Genomic DNA, 21,073 nt, shown 5'->3' with positions numbered 1-21,073 from the left:
TGCAGAAGAGAAGAATGAGGGGGGATTTGATAGCTGCTTTCAACTACCTGAAAGGGGGTTCCAAAGAGGATGGATCTAGACTGTTCTCAGTGGTAGAAGATGACAGAAGAAGGAGTAATGGTCTCAAGTTGCAGAGGGAGAGGTTTAGGTTGGACATTAGGAAAAACTTTTTCACTAGTAGGGTGGTGAAGAACTGGAATGGGTTACCTAGGGAGGTGGTGGAATCTCCTTCCTTAGAGGTTTTTAAGGTCAGGCTTGACAAAGCCCTGGCTGGGATGATTTAGTTGGGTTTGGTCCTGCTTTGAGCAGGGGGTTGGACTAGATGACCTCCTGAGGTCCCTTCCAACCCTGAGATTCTATGATTCTATGAAAATTTTGAGGTAGCTGGACTCATTTGGGGACTCTTTTGGACTCTTTTTGGACTTTCCCTCTGGATACATCTTGCAGTCCCCACCGGCAGACGGAAGATTTGGCCACCGGAAGCCTGCCGCTATGTCACTCGAGAGCCACACTCAGCTTTGGTAATTATCAAGGGTTGGGGGTGTTTTACTAATCTGTTGCAGACTTGTGTAAGTGCTTGAGACTAAATAAAGTGTAGCTTTAAGTGAAAGCACTCTTGTGTCATTCTGTTTGTGCCAGCCATCTATGAGTCGAACAGCCATGTCCCCCTGATTTATTTCCTGACACCACCTCACACAGAGTAAAAGTTACCAAGTGCTTTGGGTTGAAAGAACCCCGGGTAACAGTTCAGACTACCCACCTGAACCAGCAACAGAAGAAAATATCACAAGGAGACCAAATAAAGGATTCCTGTTAACTCAGAAGCCATTGTCTGTGTCATTTTGGTACCACATCACTGATATTTTATTATTATTAATAATGTTAATGAGACTAATAAAGGGATCTCTCATAACCACTTCTGACCAGGAGAAATGGCTTTACAATAATTGTGTTTAGCTTTGATTTTGGTTTGTATAAAAATGGGCATTAATTAGTCTATGAATCTCAGCATTCAAACCCTGCTAATGATTCGTGATGGGGGGTATATTATAATTGCACATAACAGAATCTAAACTGATTTCAGACAGGAAAGATCTTTTGAATATCTCTTCAAGTACTTCAGAAAATTCTTAATTCCCCCCTGGTCTTTCAGAGTATGTCTACACTACAATTAGACACTTGCAGCTGGCCTATGACTTGGTCTTGCAGGGCTGTTTAATTGTGGTGTAGACGTTAGGGCTCAAGCTGCAGCCTGAGCTCTGGGACCCTGCCACCTCCAGCCAAGCCTGACCATCTACACCGTAATTAATCAGCTCCTTAGCCTGAGCCCCACGAGCCTGAGTCAGCTGGCACTGGCAAACCACGGGTATCTAGTTGCATAAGAACATAAGAAAGGCCATAGCGGGTCAGACCAAAGGTCCATCCAGCCCAGTATCCTGTCTAACGACAGTGGCCAATGCCAGGTGCCCCAGAGGGAGTGAACCTAACAGGTAATGATCAAGTGATCTCTCTCCTGCCGTCCATCACCACCCTCTGACAAAAAGAGGCTCGGGACACCTTTCCTTACCCATCCTGGCTAGTAGCCATTAATGGACTTAACCTCCATGAATTTATCCAGTTCTCTTTTAAACCCTGTTTTTGTCCTAGGCTACATAATCTCCTCAGGCAAGGAGTTCCACAGGTTGACTGTGTGCTGTGTGAAGAACTTCCTTTTATTTGTTTTAAACCTGCTGCCCATTAATTTCATTTGGTGGCCCCTAGTTCTTGTATTATGGGAACAAGTAAATAACTTTTCCTTATTTACTTTCTCCACATCATTCGTGATTTTATATACCTCTGTCATATCTCCCCCTTAGTCTCCTCTTTTCCAAGCTGAAAAGTCCTAGCCTCTTTAATCTCTCCTCCTATGGGACCTGTTCCAAACCCCTAATCATTTTAGTTGCCCTTCTCTGAACCTTTTCTAATGCCAGTATAACTTTTTTTGAGATAAGGAGACCACATCTGTTCGCAGTATTCAAGATGTAGGCGTACCATGGATTTATATAAGGGCAATAAGATATTCTCCATTTTATTCTCTATCCCCTTTTTAATGATTGCTAACATCCTGTTTGCTTTTTTGACTGCTGCTTCATACTGTCATGTAGACATACCCTCAGTTATTGTTAAAGAAAAGAGAGAGAGAGAATTGTTCAAGGACCCTAACTCTTGGTGTTAGGTTATCCAGTAAGTCAGAGCTTTACAAACTCTTTTTCTCTGGCCCACAAATCTTTCTCTCTTCAGTTTCCAGTTCCATATTAAACTTTGGATCTAATTAGAGTCCAACTAAAAGATGCCTGGAATGTGTATGTGTGTGGATTGTGTTGGATATAACATACAGACATCAAGTTCTAATGATCTCAGCAGAACACTCTAACATCATCCCTCCATCAGGTCACTGATACACTGTAATCTAGAATGAACTGTATCGGGGCTCAATATCCTGAGCTCTGCTGTACCACGTATCGCCTCCCTCCTTATCTAAAATTATCACCATCATCTGCTCTCCATCACTAAACCAGTTCTTTATTGAATTGAATATCTTTCCATTTATAGCATTGGCCATTATTATACATTAGTATCTTAATTTGGTATTTGACATTTTTCAAAATGTAAGTACATTGTACCTACCCTCCAACGCTATTGTTGCCAACCCCTCAACACTATTAATCTACCAGTTATGTCCCTAATGGATATGAAGTGAGAGTTCATATTCTCTGGAGCTCTTCATCGAAAACACTGAATGCCAGGGAAATTTTTATTTTTATCAAAACGAATTATTTCACCTCAATAAAAATATAAATAAAGAGAATGTGAACACAGGATAATGGTTTTCTGCTGCTTAAAGGTCACTGTTCCCTGCACAGTTCAGTAACATCTCCATTCTAATTATGTTATAAAACAGGTTTATGGTTTGTTTCAGCCCATCAGCAGTCATATTTTCCATAAAAGTACAGCTCTGTTTTTTAAAAGTGCACAGTATTTTTTAAATGAACACATTTGTTTACTTACTATATTCAGTGAAGCTCAGGGAATATATAGTGCTTCTACTGATTAGAAAAAAACATTTATCTATTAAAGTACAATTTAATGAAAGTATATACATGTGATTATGTCTATTCAGTTATCTCAAGTTTCATAACCATGAGGCAGTCTGATTAGCCAGTTCTATCTAATTTAGGTATTTATATGGCCCCTAGTGCAGACAGCCCCACAATCTATAAAGTATTTATAACTATCAAATCCCTGAAAAATACTTCTATCCCCATTTAACAGGATGGGGAACTGAGGCACAGAAACTATTGCTCAGAGTCACCCAGGAAGTCCATGGCAGAGCAGGGACTTTAACCCATGTCTCCTAAATCCTAGGTTATATCTAAGCCATTGGACAATCCCGCCTCTCTAGTTTGGATCCTAGTTCATAATCAGTTTGATATAACTAAAAAACAAAAACAATTTTGGATTGTGGACAAATCTTTGTTATTAAAGATGCAGTTGAATAAAGCTGATATTTCTCCAACAAAATGAATAACACTTACACTGAATTAAATATTTTCTTTCACACTGTTATGTTGCAATATATGAGACATATGAGTAAATAAGAATAAATCAATTGGAGGGAAAAAATAAAAAGAAAATCTTGTCTGCAGAGTCCCTGGGGAAACATTTCAAAGACATGAGTTATAAATCACTTAATAGAAAGATAGATTTTCACCTGAGAATAAAGCATTGAGGACGTCGCTCCTGGAAAAGCATGTGGTAAGCCCTTTCAGCACAGGAGAATATATGTGGGGGAAGTGAGGAACACAGTTTGCCAGAGTCACTTAGGTAAAGCTGGGTGACCTGAAAAATAACTGAAATTAACACAGGTGGCAAATTCTAAACCAATATTGTTTCATCTCTTCAACAAGGGGCTTCCTTAGGGCTCCCTAGACAATATAAACAAACTATTTGGGTTCCTTAAACTATTTGTAAAGCATTTCATTAAAGCAATACATATATCAATATCATCACAAGAGTTCTATTTAAGATATGCTATTTTAATACTTAATTTTAATAATAGTGGCCAATCATGCAGATTTGGCCAATTGTTAAAAAAACAGATAATATATTAAATTACATTATTTATACTTCACATGATAATCCGTCAATGTCCTGGTTTTAAAATATCAAACAAAAATAGCATGGATGCCCTCTGAAATAATAAGACAGAGATCAATGAAATCAGGTTACAAGTTAATTAATTTATTATATGACACAGCAGTGTCTCAGTAATACTTTATTTGCAATTTAGAAACACTTCTCTAATACACATAATTAGCAGCATGCTCTATCTACTCTCATTGGCTAAAAATGGCGAAAAACAGTTATCCTACTGTTAGCCTACATTCCTCTGAGACAAACCTGACATTTAAGGACTGTTAACTAATTAGAATCATAGCCTTCAGCAAAATTGGCTTGTAAATATCTATAGTTTAGCTCATTTAAAAAATGCTGAGCCTGACTTAAGTACTATTGTTATTCACTAACTGTATCTATGTATTAGATGAGACAACACAGAGCTACTCACCTACCCTAGAAAGTGAATATTTCCTGGGGAAAGGGGGGGCAAACAGCTGTGCATACCTCTCTATCAGTGTTACAGAGGGCAAAGAATTTATGAGTTTACCCTGTATAAGTTTTATACAGGGTAAAACAGATTTATTTGGGGTTTAGACCCCATTGGGAGTTGGGCATCTGAGTGTTAAAAGACAGGAATACTTCTTAAGCTGCTTTCAGTTTAAGCCTACAGCTGTTAGGGGACGTGGTTCAGACCTGGGTCTGGGTTTGCAGCAGGCCAGCGAGCCTGGCTCAAACCAGGCAGGGCACTGAAGTCCCAATCTGGGAGGGCAGGGAAAGCAGGGGCAGAAGTAGTCTTGGTACATCAGGGGGCAGCCCCCAGGGGGTTTCTGTGATCCAACCCATCACAGAGGGGAAGAGAACCCCTTGCACATGCATGTGCCTCTTGGAATGCAACTCATGTATAAGGCAGGATCCCACTGACAAGGAAACTGGAAATGTAGCGCATGCTGAGACTTCAGTTTTACACTGTTAATATCTGTTTAAGTATTCGTTAACATGCCGTGTTGTTGCAAACATTTCTGAGCTATGCAATAGGGGTAGCCTCTAAAAACAATGTGTGGCCCACCAAAGGATTTTAGTGGATTTTGTGCCACATGTACTACCTTAAGGTTGCCAATTTTAATCTGCTGCTCCTGTCACCTGTACTTTACACCATTTGTTTCCCCCAGTTTACTATTAGATCATACATGTGACATTTTAAACAGTCACAACCTACAGTCTGCTAATGGTGATTCTGAATACTACACACTCTCGGTAAGTCTTGCAAGCAAAATTACTACCTGTCTGTACAGTTCTTAGCACAAGGGCCCGCATCTCAATATGGCACAAATAAAACATTAATAATAATAATAAATAATAATAATAAAATAATTAATTGGCAATTGACACTGTGCATCTAAAATGACTGGGCTAGATTGAGACATGACATGTAAAACATAATGTAAATTTATGTTATGCCCACATTGCAAGAGTACCAATATTTTGATACTGAAATGACAGACACCTTATTTATAAGTGGATTGGAGTTCATCAAATAAGATTAGTGAAAGAGCTGTGCACAGGCCCAACTGAACCATCACTTTTAGGATTTTTTTTTTTGGTACCCAAATAATCTGTGAATGAAATATTGTTCTGCTTATTGTCATCTCTGGCAAGATTGCTGTTTCACACTAGTAGCACTCAAGGAAAAGAAGATAAGTAACAAGCAACATCATAAAACAAAATAAAAATGTTTATGGCCTGCAGGAGACATTCATAAAGATATGAACAAGACACTGTGTGCCTTAGGCAAAATTCAAATTATTGCTACTAATGCAAAATTCAATTGAGATGTTCCTAATATGAAAAGAACAGAGGTATTCTTATTGTTTTCCTTTTTAGTGCTTTGGGATCCCAGATGTGCTTTATGGATGAAACTCCACTGAAGTAGATCTACATGATAACATTTTTAGAAGAAAAGGCTTACCATAGTGGAATAAATTGGAAGTTCTTTAAATGGATTAACCAGCAACAGTATATCTCCAACGTAGGTCTGCAAAACAAATTATAATTGGTTTATTAAGTGATAAATTAGATCTTTCAGGAAGTTAATGATTTTCCTTCAGAAAAGACTTTTTGCAAAAGCATCTTAAATCCAGTAATCAACAAATGAATTACAAGTTCATAGTTCCATAATTCAGAACCTTTTAAATTCTTGCTCTTAAAAACTAAGATCCAAATTTACAATTCAGATTGTATTATTATAAAAAGTATAATTAATACTAAGTGCTTCACAAAGTAAAATGATTAACAAAGGAATTGCATTGCATATATTATTGTAAGATTATTTGTTAAATGAATCTGTAATTCACCATTTGTTAAGTTTAGCAAAAATGAGTGAAGTTCCTATCACACAACCCAATTGCTTCATCATCTTATTATGGGATAGACCATGCTAGTAGTGCTAGCAGAGTTAGATAAATAGAATGGGTATTTAAAAAGTTGTTACTGGGATAAAAGACAGTAATCAACATAATTATGACACAACCTACATACATATAAATAAAATTCTAAATATTGACTACACTGAAGTCAATGACAAAATTCCCATTGTCTACAATGGGGTCAGGATTTCACCTGCAATATTAGAACAAACACTACATGAATCCACAGAGCTGCATTCTCCAGTATATCCTGACTGCTTTGTGCCTTACTTCTTACTCACCTCCCAGTGGACTAGAGCTAATGTCTCCACACAGCTTCTGGTTCCTGACTTGCTCTTATGTTCTTTTGTTATTATTCTTTGTAGAAACTACTCTTCAGCTGCCTCACGTATGAACAAGGTTAAAAACTATAACATTATAGGAATCAATGGTCCCAGATTCTGTTATGGGAAATCTTTGCTGGGTGAAAAACTAGGGCGGAGGTGGGAGGATATGTAAAGGTGGTTTAAAGTCACCTTTACATATCCTGGCTCCTGGGGCCATCCCATCACTGGTGTGCTCTCTGGTACGAGCTAGAGAAGCCTTGCACTGGCTGCTTGTGCCCCCAAAGAGCTGATATGTAACATCAAAAAGTGTTTTTCAACATATTCTTAATTAAATAATTCAGCTATTATTGTGCTTTTAAAAGATTCTGCCCACAAACACTGACTTAAAGAAAAATGCTTCAGACATACTGTTACCAAAACAAACTAATAAAACAAAACAAAGCAAAAAACCAACCAACCAAATAAAAATCCCACTAATTAAAAAAAGACAAAGGAAACAAGCAATGGCCTGAGGGAGAATTTTCCTCTACTGTCTCAATGTGTTTTGTGTTGTCTCCTGGTGGAAAGGACCATGTTGTCTTCTGTGTCTTATACAGCACTATGGACAATGTTTGAACTCAGTTTTAGTTCAGAAAGCTTTACTTTTGTGTAAAAAGAATATACTTAATAGTTTATTTTCAGGTAAACAATTATCTGTCACAATACAGTCCTCAATTTGCTTTTTATAATATTTAGATGCCCAAAGAATGCAAAAATATTATTTATTTCAAATCACTAGGCCTAGGCCCAGGCCACTGGAGCCGCTCTGTGTCACATCCTTTGTGGAAAACTGCCATAAAGCCAGCACAGGCAGTTTCTTAACCAATCACTGCAGGATTCCCTCCACATAGAGGTAGATGTGGTAGAAATGCAACCTGAAGCAAATACTCACCAGCAACCGCATACCGTACAACATAAACACTAACCCAGGAACCTATCCTTGCAACAAAGCCCGATGCCAGCTCTGTCCACATATCTATTCAAGTGACACCATCATAGGACCTAAATCACATCATCCCCGCCATCAGGGGCTCGTTCACCTGCACATCTACCAACGTGATATATGCCATCATGTGCCAGCAATGCCCTTCTGCCATGTACATTGGCCAAACCGGACAGTCTCTACGCAAAAGAATAAATGGACACAAATCTGACATCAGGAATCATAACATTCAAAAACCAGTGGGAGAACACTTCAACCTCTCTAATCACTCAGTGACAGACTTGAAGGTGGCAATTTTGCAACAAAAAAACTTCAAAACCAGACTCCAAAGAGAGACTGCTGAACTTGAATTAATATGCAAATTAGATACAATTAACTCAGGCTTAAACAGAGACTGGGAATGGTTGGGTCATTACACTAATTGAATCTATTTCCCTATGTTAAGTTCTCCTCACACCTTCTATGGGTCATCTTAATTGTCACTTCAAAAGTTTTTTTTCTCCTGCTGATGATAGCTCATCTCAATTGATTAGACTCTTCCTGTTGGTATGCATAATTCCACCTTTTCATGTTCTCTGTATGTATAAATATCTCCTGTCTGTGTGTTCCATTCTATGCATCCAAAGAAGTGAGCTGTAGCTCACGAAAGCTCATGCTGAAATAAATTTGTTAGTCTCTAAGGTGCCACAAGTACTCCTGTTCTTTTTGTAGAAATGCTATAGTGAGTCCTATGCCACCTTTTTGCTAGCTGCAAACTGTAAGAGGGTGAGGCCTGGGCTCTCTAATCACCAGCTGATTTCCATATGCCAAAAAGGCCACTTGGGGCTGTTGGCACCCACTTTAAATCCTGAAGGCTATCTCATGTATGCCAAAGAATGGATATGCGCCCAGTCAGTCCCAGGATCAGGAGAGCACATGGGGTGCGGGGGTGGGGTGGGTGGTTAAAGATGCCTTTGCATCCATTCTCTGTATCCCCACACAAACTTTGCCATGTTCCTTGACTGAAGCCCAGGATCTGGCCCATTGTCATTAGAAAACCAGCAACCACTAGTATTCCAAAATTCTTTTGATGCCATTCAAAAATATAATAGTCTTAGTGATTTGAAACTTTCATTGTATTAAAGTTCTGTTTAATTGCTGATTCTTTTAAAAACTGTTCTAAGACACCTATCATTAGCTCATTCTTAAAATCTATTTACATACATAGTTTAGGCTTATCAAGGCACCCATATTTCCAGTAACATAAAGGTATCAGTTATTCCTTTTCAAATATTTCTTACAAAGCAGATACATTCACCCAGTGTTCTGCACAGGAGTGTATAAGGTGTCTATGAAACACAAAACTAGGCAGCACTGACCTGTGACCTGAGACTATGCTGATTTAGCGTATCCCCTGAGCAGCCATCACAGATGGGACTTCTGTGTTGCAACAATAAAATCAAATCTACCCATCTGCCCATGTGTCCACCTCTCTCCACCAACAGAACATCCTTATGGAGGGGAGGTACAATAAAACTACTTGCCCTCAGAATGAAGCCCTGCTTAGATCCTCTGTTGAATAGGGCAGATGTAGTTTATGCCTCTCTGCAACAGCTTCAGTGAGTATGGCAGTATGCATGCTGTAGTGAGGAATATCTGGGTTTGGAAATGGCCTCCAGTGGCTTTTTCCTTTGTGAGATGATGGAGCCCAGGTAAATAATGGATGAGAAATTTTTCAGATCTGATGGCAATCGCCACACATTGCACAAATGGCTGCTATTAACCATAACAGCACTGATTAATGGCTTCGAGATCACTATTGTGCTCTTGAACGAAACAAAAATATTTAATAGGCAGAAGGATAGGCAGACATAGAACCTCAGGGTCAATCCTGAGAATGAGAAATCAGGTGAACTATTTTAAAAGTAAACCTACACTTTGCCCTGATTTTCATAGATGCTGAGCATCTGTAGCTCCCATTGACTTGAGTCAGAGTTGTGCATGCTCAGTACCTCTGAAAATGAGATAAAAAAGGAGGATACATATAAAACAAAAATAGCAGGAACATAAACATAATCTCAGCATCTGAACAGCATTGTTACTACCAACCAATATCATAGTACCTATGAATGTAACTTCCGTATTTAATTTCAGGTGTGTTTACAAGTAGCTTGTTGTTTGTGACATTCGGAATCTCTGCATTTCTCTGGTCTAACCACACTCTGTCAATTCATTAGATTAAAGCAGATTCACACATTTCACATTTACATGCAAATTACCTAATCAGCTGTTCAATAAGCTAGAAAAGGGTAATAATTATGAATAGGGATGCCAGAAATATGCATTTGCAGATTTTACTTTTGAAATAATCTATGGCTGACTGGATTCTCCCTCTGTTTAACATGGCAAGAACAGAAAAATATGTTGCATGTAAATCATCTTGTAATTATTTTACTGTGCCTAAATCATTAACATAACAATATCAAGAGAATTATTCATGTAATTGTAGGAAAAAGTAACAGGGAATCAAATGCTGTATACTGATTTCTGAATTTGTTATCCACATCTCTATTCCATTCCGGTTATTGTAATCAGAAGCCTTCATGAAAATTATGCTTACATAAAGTTAAAGACAGAAATCTCTTGATAGTTTAAGAGGAATGAGTTCACATTTTCCCAGCACATATTTTCTGGTAAATATACATATAAGCTTACCTGTGCATACTCACTGTATCTTTCCCCCCACCTAATTCCAGACTTTCCCAATTAAATGTGGGTAGTTGTAAATTTAACACACACATACTCCTTCATTCATCTTAATATTAGTCAGCAATACTTGCCAGCCTATGTCTAGTAATTCTGCTTAGCTGGAATTACTAACAGTCCAATACTATTTTCTTTAATTGCTCATCACTGAAAGTTGACTGTAGGTAACTGAATAAAAATGCTGCAGTAAGCAATTTCAAAGCCACTCACATATATCTGATTGTTACTGAAACGTTTTTGAATCTCATAAAGCAGGCTGCTGTCAGTTAGCTCACTCAGAGTAGCCAGGTCATCATTTGGTGCTGGAGGCATTAACTTGACCTGGAAAATACAAATCATACATGAAAATAGTCTAACTTCATAGCCGCTCACCCTGCAGTGTAATACCCTAGTTTCAATTACAGGTGCCAAACATTATAATTGATATAAATGTTTATTGTGCATTAGGAAACCAAAAAGTTGTCTATACTTCCCAAATAACTCTTCATCCTTTATTTTAAGCAATAGAAGTAAATTAGAAAGATTATTAATTTTAAGGCATATATTCCGTATGGGTTTAATGGGGATTTAAGTATATGGAAATGTACACGTATGCTATTTGCAGTCCCTAAACCTGACAAGACTCCAAGTTCAAGTAGAACACTCCTGCCCTCTTCATTAACTGTTTCTGATGAAGATGATCAAGAGCTGAAAAGTTAATGTACTTGTAAATCACATATCGGCTGCCACCAAACAGAGCTCCCATATTGCTGTAGTTTCATCCTTCTCAGGATATGGAACTTAATATGCTATTGGAATTCAGCTGCACAGAACATAACAGAGGAAACTCAGTGAGAGACGGGAGTTAAACTATCAATAGGAGTCGAAGGTGCTCAGCATCTAATGTATGAGTCATAAGGTTTTATTATTATTTATATCACAGTAGCACCCAAAATGTGCTTGGTGCTTTCCAAACACAGAAGGAGATAAGAGGCCTAAAGAGTGTACAATCTAAATGTTATAGAAACAAATTCTGTTACCAAAAGGAAAATTGCTTATATGTTGTAAAAGTACAATAAATCAACTATAAGAGAAGTGCTATAAAATACGACAACAACTGATACATTGTGCAGTGAATTCTACTATGCTCACAGTGCAAGTTGAATCATTGTTAATATCAGCTGGCAAGTTTAATGTTTCTAGATGCCAGAAGAACATGTAAAAATAAATACCGGTAATGGTCACCTAGAAGAAGTGTGTTTGAAGTGAACAACTGGCAAATCCACATTTTAACAAAAACAAAAAGAAAATGACATTCACTATGTTATTTCATCAGTAATTGACCAATGTGATCAGTGTAGAAACACCGAGGGTAGAAGCTTGAAGTCAATGGCAGTTTTGCCAATTACTTTAATAGGTGCAGTATCTGGCCCTGGGAGTCCAGAGTTCTGGGTTCTTTTCCTAAATTTATCACTGATTCATTGTGTGACTGGGTAAATCAGTTAACCTGTATGTGCCTCAGTCTCTTCATCTGTGAAAAGGGACTAAATGGGACCTTTTTAAAGTGCTGGAGGTCATTGACCAAAAGGTACTGTGATTATACATATATATATGAAAAGTATTACAATTGTCATTTTAAGGCAGAGATAATCAGACACTGAGGCTACCCCCTGTGTTGTTGGGTAACCAAGATGAACAGGATTTGGTGCTCTATATCCATCCCCAGATGTGAACCCTTGGAAATAACAGAATCTACATATTTTTTCTCAATCCATCAATCAAACAATAAATAGGAGTACTAGATTTAAGATACCCAAGACACACACAAAAAAAGTGTTTGAAGGCACTCAGCCTTCATCTTTATGCTAAGCAAAAAAACCACACTAGCCATTATGATGTTAGACAGAACCACCAAATCCTGCTGGGTCTTACTGTTTAAATAGTTTACCAGCTTTTCTCAAAAACAATACATCTGTTGGTATAAAACAACTGAACTTACAAACATAGCCCTTCTGTAGCATCACAGACAATTTCAGAATTGTAGAATATCAACTATGTAGCTCTTTACACTTCAGTTCACCCTAAAGATTCTCATAGTCTCAAGATTTGTGTCAAGAATGACAGCTCTCAGGACATGAGCACAAAAAAAGAGTGACAGTTCTCTAAGTCTGGATTTAATAACAAAACATTTTTTCTATTTTCTTCTTTATGCATTGTTGTTACTGCTTGCTTGAATCAGGACATGCCACTTCTGAGGTTTTTTTTTCTATTTTTCAAACTTGTTATGCCTTTAGATATCATACAGCACAATCATATACAGTACATACAAATGACTCAGAGTGAACTGCTCTATTCAGTTCCTCATCAATTCCACAACCAATCCTATTATGGTCTTCATTAAAGTCCAGCTCTATTCCTAATGAATCAGCCACCATTTTAAATCATACACTCGACAGAAAACACAATTCAAAGCAAAAAAAAAGAACACTTGAGAAATGTTAATTAGGAAGTATTAAAGGGCAGAAGGAAATAGATATTGGGGATAATTTCATTTCAAATTAATTTTTTATCATTTCCTAAAATTAAACTGCTTACATTACAGAATTCACAAATAAATGTGTGCATGTGTGCTACATGATGACTATCATGACTTTTATAGAATGAACCAACATGTATATTTTCAAGGTCACTTCTCAGTAGAACTTTTAACAAAATGTGACCCCAACAATGGATATATTGTCTTTGGGCTAAACTGTGCCTTTAGGAATATCTCTGTGTAAGGGGCAATGCATAAGATGCACCCCAACACACACCATGAGTAGCCCTGAGATGGTTTATGATTCGGAGATCCGTTCTTCCTCTGCTTTGCTCCTCTAGGGTGAGATGGGTGAGGAGTGGAATAATTTATAGGTGGCCTCAAGAGTGCCGCTTAATTCCCTGCACACCAAACTAGCTCTGTAGAGTGACAAGTGGGAAGGGGACAAAACTTTGGCTCTGTCCAGTCTATCACACCTTGAGCAGCATACAGCAGTGTGTTAGCAACCACTTTAAGACTAGTCTCACTCTGGTTCCTCATCATTTTCCATCCATTCTTCAAAATAAAATAGTATATGACAGGTAATATTCCAAATTTCACAAAAATGTGTCCCTATTTTTGATCAGTACTAGTAACAGGCAATAAATACTGACCAAAGAAAGTCTCTACTCATAGGTTTTGTCTACACCACACACCTCTTGTGACAGCATATAGAGTAAGTGTAGCCACACACAACAATGAAAAGTAGGCTGCATCCACACTGCAGTATGTACATAAGAACATAAGAACATAAGAAAGGCCATACCGGGTCAGACCAAAGGTCCATCTAGCCCAGTATCTGTCTACCGACAGTGGCCAATGCCAGGTGCCCCTGAGGGAGTGAACCTAACAGGCAATGATCAAGTGATCTCTCTCCTGCCATCCATCTCCATCCTCTGACGAACAGAGGCTAGGGACACCATTCTTACCCATCCTGGCTAATGTAGCTATGCATGACAGGGAAAGGCTCTGACAGGGGGAGGCAGCAGTTAAAGGCTCCAGCAGCAGGGTGGCAGTGGAACACTACACCACTAGAAATAGCAGTATAGATGGGGGAGGCACTACTTGGGCATGTAGAGAGCCATATAAAGGGGGGCTGGACCAATTTGTATAGTGGGGGTGCAGTGAGTCATTGAACCAAACTGTAAACCCTGTATATAATGGAAATCACTTCAAGCTGGGGGGTGCAGTAGCACCCCTAGTTCCAGCACGTATGGCCGTGTAGGCTATGTACCCACAGGATTCAGGTGTGTCTTTACTTTACACACATAAGCAGTGCCTCACCATCTACACCATTATTTATACCCATGCTAGGAGGGAGGCGTGTAGGGTATGTACTCACATGCCGCCATAAGCAGTGTGCAATGTAGATATAGCCTTAGGTAGGGTGTCTGGTTTTCGACAGGAACAACCCGGTTGAAAAGGAACAACCCTGGCAGCTCTGGTCAGTACTGCCCACTGGACAGTTAAAAGTGCGGTCGGTGGGGCTGCGATGCTAAGGCAGGCTAGTCCCTACCTGTCCTGGCTGGCATCGCGCTGCGCCCCGAAAGTGGCCAGCAGGTCTGGCTCAGGATTCCTAGGCAGGGGGCCACAGGACTCCACGCGCTGCTCCCACCTCGAGCACTGGCTTCACACTCCCACTGGCCAGGAACCAGTCAATGGGAGCTGCGGGGGAGGGGAGGGGAGGGGGGCAGCGGGCAGTATCTGCAGGCGATAGTGGCGTGTGGAGCCTACTGGCCCCCTGGCCTAGGACCGGACCTGCTGGCTGCTTTCAGGGTGTGCGGAGCGCGGTGCAAGGACAGGCAGGCAGGCAGCCTGCCTTAGCCCCCACACTGCACAACTAACCGGGAGCCACCCGATGTAAGCCCGTGCCCCAACCCCTCTGCCCCAGCCCTGAGCCCCCCCAAACCTGGAGCCCCCTCCTGCACCCCAAACCCCTCATCTCTGGCCCCAGCCCAGAGGTCTCACCCCTAGCCCAGTGCCTGTCCCCCCTCCTGCATACCCAGCCCAGAGCCCCCTCCCACACACTGAACCCCTCATCGCCAGCCCCACCCCAGAGCTCTCACCCCCCTCCCGCACCACAATCCCCTGCCTCAACCCGCAGCCCCCTCCCGCACTCTGAATCCCTTGGCCCCACCCCCCAGCCTGCCCCCCCCCGCATCCCAAACCCCTCATCCCCAGCCCCACCCAGAGCCTGCACCTCCATCCAGACCCCTCACCCCCTCCTGTACCCAAATCCCTGCCCAAGTCCTAAACCTCCTCCCGCACCCGAACCCCTCATTTTTGGCCCCACCCCAGAGCTCACACCCCCAGTTAGTGCCCTCACCCTCACCCGCTCCCACACCCCAACTCCCTGCCCCAGCCCAGTGAAAGTGAGTGAGGGTGGGGGAGAGTGAACCACCAAGGGAGGAGGAATGTAGTGAGCAGGGGCAGAGCCTCAGGGAAGGGATGGGGCTAGGGTGTTTGGTTTTGTGTGACTAGAAAGTTGGCAACCCTACCCATAGGCAAATCATCATGTGCACCTGACTGCGTGAATTTTTCCAACAGCATTTCAACATTTGTTCCACCCAACGTAAAAGAGCAGTTGCAGATATCTCACTGGTATTCCTAAAGACCTTCATCTATAATACAACTGTTGAACTAGATCAAGTAGTAACTTTCAAGGAAACCATATACGGTAATAATTCTCTAAAATATACATTCTGGATAGACCAAATAAAGACACCTCAATCACATTTTGTTGTCACTATTAACATTTTAAGATTTATATGTTAGTTATTGAACAGTGACTATAAACTGTGGAACTGTTGGACCAGTTTCAATCTGCTCAGTAGAAAAACCTTTGTTATACACATCTCTTTAGTAAGAAATTAGACATCAGGGAGATCACCCTAAGGGGGAAAAAAGACCTTGAAACACCATTCTCTCCTGGTCTCAGAGTCTCTTTAAAATCATATGAAAAGACTAGAGACAAAGCAGATTTAGAAGCAGAATATATTGATTCATTTGTTCACTTTCTGCAACTATAGAATAATAAGGTTTAAGGATATTCTTTTTAAACCACGATGTGCCAGAAAGATTGTAGTTATGCTATATTGTGTTCCCAGACCCACAGAGAGGTGATCCTTTTCTCTTATAATTGTGGAGATCAGATTCCAGAGTAAGCATTTGATATACTTTTTCAAGTTCTTATATTATTATATCATGATTTTGAGATTCTATGTCAGGACCTAGTTTATTTGTTCACAATGATGAGAATTCAGAACTGTCCAATTTATTTTTTAAATTATGCTTCCTCCTTTCTGCTTTCACTGTAGAACTTTTCAATAGATACCTATCACCTTATTCATATCAGAACTCGGGCTGTCAAGTGATTAAAAAATTAATTGCGATTAACTGTGTGATTAAAAAAATTAATCACGCAATTAATCATGATGTTAAACAATAATAGAATACCATTTATTTAAATATTTTTGGATGTTTTCTAGATTTTCAAATATATTGATTTTAATTCCAACACAGAATACAAAGTGTACAGTGCTCACTTTATATTTATTTTTACTATAAATATCTAAACTGTAATAAACAAAATAAATAGTATTTTTAATTCACCTCATATAAGTACTGCAGTGCAATCTTTTTATCATGAAAGTTGAACTTACAAATGTATAATTATATATAAAAAATAACTGCACTGAAAAATTAAAAAATGGAAAGCTTTAGAACCTATGTGTCCACTCAGTCCTACTTCTTGTTCAGCCAATCGCTCAGACAAACACGTTTACGTTTGCAGGAGATAATGCTGCCCGCTTCTTGTTTACAGTGTCACCTGAAAGTGAGAACAGGTGTTCGTGTGACAATGTTGTAGCTGATATCACAAGATATTTACGTGCCAGATGTGCTAAACATTCATATGTCCCTTCATGCTTCAACCACCAAACCAGAGGACATGCGTCCATGCTGAAGACAGGTTTTTCTCTATAACAATCCAAAGCAGTGTGGAAAGACACTTGTTCATTTTAATCATCTGAGTCAGATGCCACCAGCAGAAGGTTGATTTTCTTTATTGATGGTTCAGGTTCCGTAGTTTCCACATCGGAGTGTTGCTCTTTTAAGACTTCTGAAAACATGTTCCACACCTTGTCCCGCTCAGATTTTTAGACTTTGGGTTAAGTGCTGTAGCTATCTTTAGAAATCTCACATTGGTATTATTAGAGAAGGAAAGAAGGAACAGGAGGACCCAGAGGCGGATTGAATAAACGGGCTTCTTTATTGCGGTACTTGTTCCCCTTGACCTAATTGTCGAGTAAGTCCTGAACTAATCACATCACACTCTTTAATATGTAAATGCCCACATTTACTCCAACACCCCCAAAACCCTTATTTGATAATATGAACGCCCATGTAATGAATATTCATAGCTATTTAGTGATTATAATTATACCCGCCCTGTTTACTTTTTGCAGCATTAAGCATATTATAGACATTTTTACCTTGAAGATACATTTCTTTGCAATAATTGTAGCCACAAGTTCCCTTAATCAGCAGTTCACAGGGGAGGGAGGAAGGGGACATCACCCAAGCTTGTTTATGTAGCTGGGAGAGGAAGGGGTGTGGGGGAGATAACACTTCTTCACACAAAGGGTATCCTTCAGACAACTATATTTCTTTTGCAGCTACAACACTTATCGCCCTACTGGTTCTTCAGTGACGGGTCCTTCACTCGCTCCTGGTCTTCGGCGGCTTGTTGGTGGCAGGTCCTTCAGTGATGCCGAAGACCCAGTAGGGAACTGCCACGTGAGTACAAGCCCCATGTGCCTCCCAAAACAGCCTGTTCCCCTGCCCACGTTCTGCCCTCAACTGACTGCCTCAGAACCCGCAACCCATCAACCCCCACCACTCCTTGTCCCCTGACCACCCCCCCAAAACCCCCCACCCTAACTGCCTCCCAGGACCTCACCTCCTACCCAACTTGTCCCGTTCCCTGTCCCCTGATTGCCCTGACCCCATCCACCACCACCCCAACAGACCCCTGGAACTCCTATGCCTATCCAACCCCCCCCGTTCCCCGTTCCTTGACTGCCCCCCCAGGACCTCCGCCCCCTCCAACCACTCCCTGCCCCTTATCCAACCCCTCCTCCCAGCCCCAGCCCAGCCCCCTTGCCATTCTGCTCAGGGCAGCGTGTATGGATGCCGCGTGGCCCGCTGGAGCTCTCAGCTCCACCCCCTTACCGCGCCGCTCAAAGCGGCAGGAGCTGCAGAGCTGCCCAGGAGCAGTCCAGAGCACTGGCACTGGTGGCGCAGCACACTGAGGATCTGCGAGAGGTGGGGGAGGGGACAGGGGAGCCTCCCCAGCCGAGAGCTCAGGTGGGCCAGATGTGGCTCACAGCCGCTATAACAACAGAAAAACCTCCCTCTCCCAATTGCCCAGCCCTTTAACAACCGGTTCCAAACTGGCTTCTAAATTTAACAACCGGTTTGCGTGAACCAGTGCGAACTGGCTCCAGCTCACCACTGCCAACAGTCTTTGCGTTTTGTCAAATCTGCAGTGAAGGTATTCTTAAAATGAACAACATGTGCTGCATAATCATCCAAGACTGCTATAACATGAAACATATGGCAGAATGCAGGTAAAATAGAGCAGGAGACATACAATTCTCCCCCAAGGAGTTCAGTCACAATTTTAATTAACACATAATTTTTCTAATGAGCATCCTTGGCATGGAAGCATGTCCTCTGGAATAGTGGCCAAAGCATTGCAGGGGCATATGAATATTTAGCATATCTGGCATGTAAATACCTTGCAATGCCAGCTACAAAATTGCCATGTGAATGCCTGTTCTCATGTTCAGGTGACATTGTAAATAAGAAGCAGGAAGCATTATCTCCTGTAAATGTAAACAAATTTGTTTGCCTTAGCGATTAGCTGAATAACAAGTAGGACAGAGTGGACTTCTAGGTTCTAAAGTTTTACATTTTTTGTTTTGGAGTGTAGTTATGTAACAAAAATCTATATATGTAAATTGCACTTTCACAGTAGAGCTAGCACTACAGTACTTGTATGAGGTGAACTGAAAAATATTTTTTCTTTTGTTTATCATTTTTACAGTTGAAATATTAGTAATAAAAATAATATACATTGAGCACTGTACACTTTGTATTCTGTATTGTAACTGAAAGCAATATATTTTAAAATGTAGAAAAACATCCAAAATATTTAATACATTTCAATTGGTATTCTATTGTTTATTGTTTAGTGTGATCAAAAGTGTGATTAATCACAATTAATTTTTTTAATTGTGATTAATTTTTTTGAGTTGACTTTTTTATGGGTATAAAAGCTATTAGGCCATCCTCAAAGGTTTCTAAAATGTGTTTATTATAACTTTTCTCTCCCAAAGAGGCATGGGGTTGGCAGTCTGGCTTTACAGGTCGAGGAATAAAAAATAGAAATTCTGAATAAACAATTCTCAGATAGTTTTATGTTAAATGTGTGGCATATAGGGCCAATTCCTGATCCAAAGGATGTCAGGATAGGTTTTGCACCCATACACAATAATAGGATGTTATAGTATTTTCTGTCATTTGGGATGCCACACATAATGTAGCCATCCAAAATTCATGCTGATAATGCTTTTATGCCATAATACACCATCGTGGACATGTATAAACTATATATCCAGCTCACTGTGCACTGTCTTCAGAAGTAATCAAAACTGTGTGAGGGGGAAAACAAGGGCTGCACGTCCCCAAGATATACCATCCAGCCAAGGTGAAGGAGAAGAATTTGATGATGTTGGCCCAGGAAACAAATAAATGCCATAAAAGCTAGATTTAAACTCAAGTAGTAAAAAAAAGACGTACATATAAGAAATTCCACATGCATTAAGTTCGCAAATGAATTGACTGGGGGTTAAACACTTCCAGGGCATTTCCAATTTTATTCTGTTCACCTCCTTTTTCTGAGCATACAGATGAGTTTATTCTATTTTTTCCTTCTTGCCTCCTGTGTCTGACTGACAAAGTGACCTTATAATATATATTTTATTACGGGTTCTCAATACCTTAAACTATGGAGACAGCAGCTCAAAACTAATAATCTGAATGGTCACTGAACATTCTCAGCCATAGATATATTAGAAGCTAAATGCTATCTTATTTTTAATATTAACAATGAAGTTTTCTATTTACTCATTTGACAGTGTGTTTGTGTGTTTGGGAGTATATAATTGCTCATAATCTGTTTAAATGGCTTAGTAACAAAATGTTAGTAATTTTCACTATATCACCAGGAGTAATTTTATTTATTAGTACCATTAATAAGGCAGTATGCATTTTATTTTCCATGCACAATATTCTCCCAATCACTACTTTCCCCTGCATGTTTCATCTAACATTACAGCAATAAAGAAGAAAGCACTGAATATTGTACATTAGAAGTCCACATCACATTATGTGGCCAACAATATGTGGCACAACAGTTCTATGCCAAGTCTGTTTTCAAAAGAAATGGCTTAATCAAGCAAAAAGACTAAGCAGTTTTGCTTGTGGAATGTAACACACAGCTCCTTTTCGTGCCAGAGAACTCAATCATGTACTGGGGAAAATCTCCTCCTCATAAGATGACCAGATGTCCCGATTTTATAGGGACAGTCCCAGTTGTGGGGTCTTTTTCTTATATAGGCTCCTATTACCCCCCACCTCCGTCCCGAATTTTCACATTTGCTGTCTGGTCACCCTACCTCCTCAACTGATAAGAACAGAAATTGTCAACTATGCAACTATGGTGATTATTCATATTGCCTTCTTGATCTAGCTTATTGGGTTCAGGAAATTAGTTGAGATAAAAAAAACATATTTCAGCTAGAAAAATAAAAAAGAATCA

General features: G+C 40.0%; 1 protein-coding gene across 2 annotated transcripts in view; it reads right to left on the bottom strand.

Annotated features, from left to right (window-relative positions):
- MYO16 (myosin XVI) overlaps positions 1-21,073 on the bottom strand; it is a 575,450-nt gene that overhangs the window by 254,513 nt on the left and 299,864 nt on the right. For both annotated transcript variants that reach the window (XM_039547002.1, XM_039546990.1), the window contains 3 exons: positions 10,845-10,955; positions 6,125-6,190; positions 3,752-3,879 (listed from right to left, as the gene is read on the bottom strand). In XM_039547002.1, the coding sequence (XP_039402936.1) occupies positions 3,752-3,879; positions 6,125-6,190; positions 10,845-10,955 (305 nt within the window). The remainder of the gene's footprint in view (positions 1-3,751; positions 3,880-6,124; positions 6,191-10,844; positions 10,956-21,073) is intronic.

This window comes from Mauremys reevesii, linkage group 1, assembly GCF_016161935.1.
Source record: "Mauremys reevesii isolate NIE-2019 linkage group 1, ASM1616193v1, whole genome shotgun sequence".
Taxonomy (NCBI): domain Eukaryota; kingdom Metazoa; phylum Chordata; order Testudines; family Geoemydidae; genus Mauremys; species Mauremys reevesii.
Note: the sequence above shows the minus strand (reverse complement) of the source record. Positions and strands in the feature narration are given on the sequence as shown.